This window comes from Apis cerana, linkage group LG1 (assembly GCF_029169275.1).
Source record: "Apis cerana isolate GH-2021 linkage group LG1, AcerK_1.0, whole genome shotgun sequence".
Classification (NCBI taxonomy): Eukaryota; Metazoa; Arthropoda; class Insecta; order Hymenoptera; family Apidae; genus Apis; species Apis cerana.
This window is the reverse complement of record NC_083852.1, coordinates 19085966-19088937: the sequence shown is the minus strand read 5'-3', so window position 1 is coordinate 19088937 and position 2972 is coordinate 19085966. Positions and strand designations below refer to the sequence as shown.

General features: G+C 47.5%; 1 protein-coding gene across 2 annotated transcripts in view; it reads left to right on the top strand.

Moving 5' to 3' along the window:
* The first annotated feature begins 143 nt into the window (after positions 1–143).
* Positions 144–2972, top strand: part of LOC108004343 (homeobox protein aristaless) — a 68446-nt gene continuing 65617 nt past the window's right edge. For both annotated transcript variants that reach the window (XM_017067184.3, XM_017067182.3), the window contains exon 1: positions 144–1919. In XM_017067184.3, coding sequence (XP_016922673.1) covers positions 1769–1919 — 151 coding nt within the window. In that variant the 5' untranslated portion in view covers positions 144–1768. The remainder of the gene's footprint in view (positions 1920–2972) is intronic.

Sequence of the window (2972 nt, the reverse complement as noted above, 5' to 3'; positions counted from 1 at the left end):
CGTACGTCCAAAATTGTTTCCTGCATTCACCCTAGGAGAACCTCGATCCCCACCGTTCATCATCGAATTTTACAAAAAAGATGGAACGATCTCGCGGTTCTCCGTCTTCGATGGACGCTAGACGAAAAATTCGAACGAGGCTAAGAGAAGAAAGAGAGAGACAGAGAGAGAAAGATGGTTTGGTAGTCGGACAATGAGAGGTCGATCAAAGCAACGGAGAAACGACGTGGGTGGACCATGGTAGGCGGAGTTGAAAGCTCGAGAAAACCTCCATTTTGTTCGAGGAGGGCGGTCTCGGTGTTCCACCTTCCCCTCTACCAGGTGGTACCACCTTGGGACACGATCGACCCTCCTCGAGGTGGAGGGAACTCGGACGCGAACATTGCCGAACAGGAGTTCGCGATACGCGTGTGCTCGCTGCCGCTTCTCGTATCCGTTCGTCGCGTGGTTCCGTGGAATCCGCGGCTTCGCCATTCTCACCTGTTCCTTCGACCCTTCGTCGACAACTGTCAAGTCGCGCGATATTCTCACTTTTTTCCACTCCGTCGAACCGATAACCGTGATTCCGTCGGCCGTCGACTTTTTTGGTGATTCATCGTGTCGCCGCAATTCGCAATATCGTTCTCGTTCAAATGTGGAAATGAAGGGGGAAAAAAAAGGAATGTGACAGAGATATTTGGGGGAGTTTGATGACGATGAGAAAAGGATGTAATCGACGGATAGAGGACGGGGTACAGGGAGGAACGAGAGAAGAAAGCGATGATCATTGATCGAGGTGTTGATCCGATTCAAGCGTGGAATCAGGTGGATTACGATAAATTCGCCTCCTTACGTGAAATTCTTATCGAGCGATAATCACAAACAGAAGAGGAAAGGTCGAGCGACAAACACGACTCGATCCCCGAGTTCCATTGATATTAGGTAACGCGTTACACTACGTATACAAACATCGTGCACGAAGCAACGATATACTGGCAGTACGACACTTCGGTTCTATCAGTGTGCAATGTTACGCGCCGCTGTTAACAATCGCGCCGAGCGTTTCCCATTATTCTTATTCCATGTTTCGCGGGATTCTCAAGAGGATATGGATTCAACGGAATTTCCGAGGATAGTACAATTTTCGAGATGGAGCAACAGATTTGCGAGAATCGAAATCGGAATGTGCAAATTCGGCGAGTCGCAAAATCTAGTTGAATCGAACTGAATTGATTACGCTTCAATGTAGGATAAATATCAAATTTCCCGTGTACTCGATCAAAAGGAGATCGATAAGAGAATTTGATATTTCATTGAAAACGCGATAAGAAGAGCACATGGTCGATTCGTATCGCTCGTGGCGACCACGTTTCGAGTTTGCGTTTTCGCACACGCGAAACCAATTTGTCGAAATCGCGAAGTTGACCAACCGTTGCAAACGAACCGTCGAACCTCCGCCGAACATTCGCCACGAGCTCTTCAACTGTGTCTCAGAACGACAAATGTCTCTCCACGAATCTTGTCTTCTTACGAACAATCTCTCAAGTTCTCCTCGGGCACGAGAAGTCTTCGAGCCACGGAAAGGAGTAGAGCGATATTATTTTTAGACTCGGCGATAACGAAGTAACGATACCAATCGCTAAAGATCATCGATTACGGGGTGTTTGCGATGCGGACCGACAGAAGAACGGTGAAATATCGGCGTACGTTGTGAAAGGGACGTCCGTACATGCCTCTGTCCTTCCCTTCGTCGCGATTCGACCAGTGAAAACACGCGCGGCGGCCAACGATGGATCTCAGCACGACGCCGAGAAGAATAACGGAGGGTGTGGCAGACCTTCAGAAGACCCGCGTCGCGAAAAGCGTCTTCAGTATCCGGAGTTTGGTCGATGTCGGGGACACGGATCTTTCCGAGGTCGAAGACAACGAGAAGATACAAAGTGAGTTCTTGCCACTTCACGCAACAATATCGATCTTTTCTTCTTCTTTCCCCCTCCCCCCGTAACGTTCTACGAAAGGCTTGTTGACGAGGTATATTACTCGACCATACGCGATCGTTTACTCTCATTCTCGTACACGAGTGTACACGCGATACAGAGCACGATGTTCGTGTAAACACGACTCATTGAAAAGGGATTAGCAACAACTCGAGTACAAATGCCCGATATATCCCCCCCGATTCGATCGAAACGTCTGCCCTCTCCGGTGTCAGAATTCCAGGGCGTCGTCATCGATCCCTTGGAGGCCATTTTTCCTCCCAATGATCGGAAAGAGATCGGGACGATCGATGAGACGAACGTTCTAGGAACCGCGGAGCCGTTCGACATTCCACGGCCAAGAAATGCTCGTTGAAGAGAACTTTTTTGCGGGCGAGCGCCTTTTGTGCCCGCTGCTTCGCCGGGAACAACCAGTCCTTGTAGAGCAATCGAGTCAATTAAGGCTCACTTATACTCGGTAAATTGCGATAAGACGACGATTAAGTTGAAATTAGTTCCCTGCCCCCCTGGGGCCCTGCAAAAAGTGTATCAATGTCGTTATTGCCGACACGTATCGAAGGTAAATTAATACTCGTTTCCGACCGCTCCAATTAAACGTTACACGAAACGAGCTGGCTTTCTTCTGCTCCAACGACGACGGATTGATCGGACGGGGGATTGGTCTCGTTCTCGGATGGATCGGAGGGTTGCGGAGATTTCGACGCCACGTTTAAGATCGGTTCTACCATTCCCACATTCTTTGGATTTATTCATACAATCGTATAATAAATTTTAATCGGTATGAATAAAATGTAGCCCAATATCGCGTCAATTTGGAAAATTGATAGGACGATAATCGAAGAATATCTCTATCTACGAAAGAAACATTTACATTTAGCAATGGAGCTTAACGAGTGTTGGGTTTTTCTGTGTGTGTGTGTGAATATATATATATATATATATCGTAATTACGAATTCTACCGATACGAATCTAACGTCTAAACATATTTAACGTTT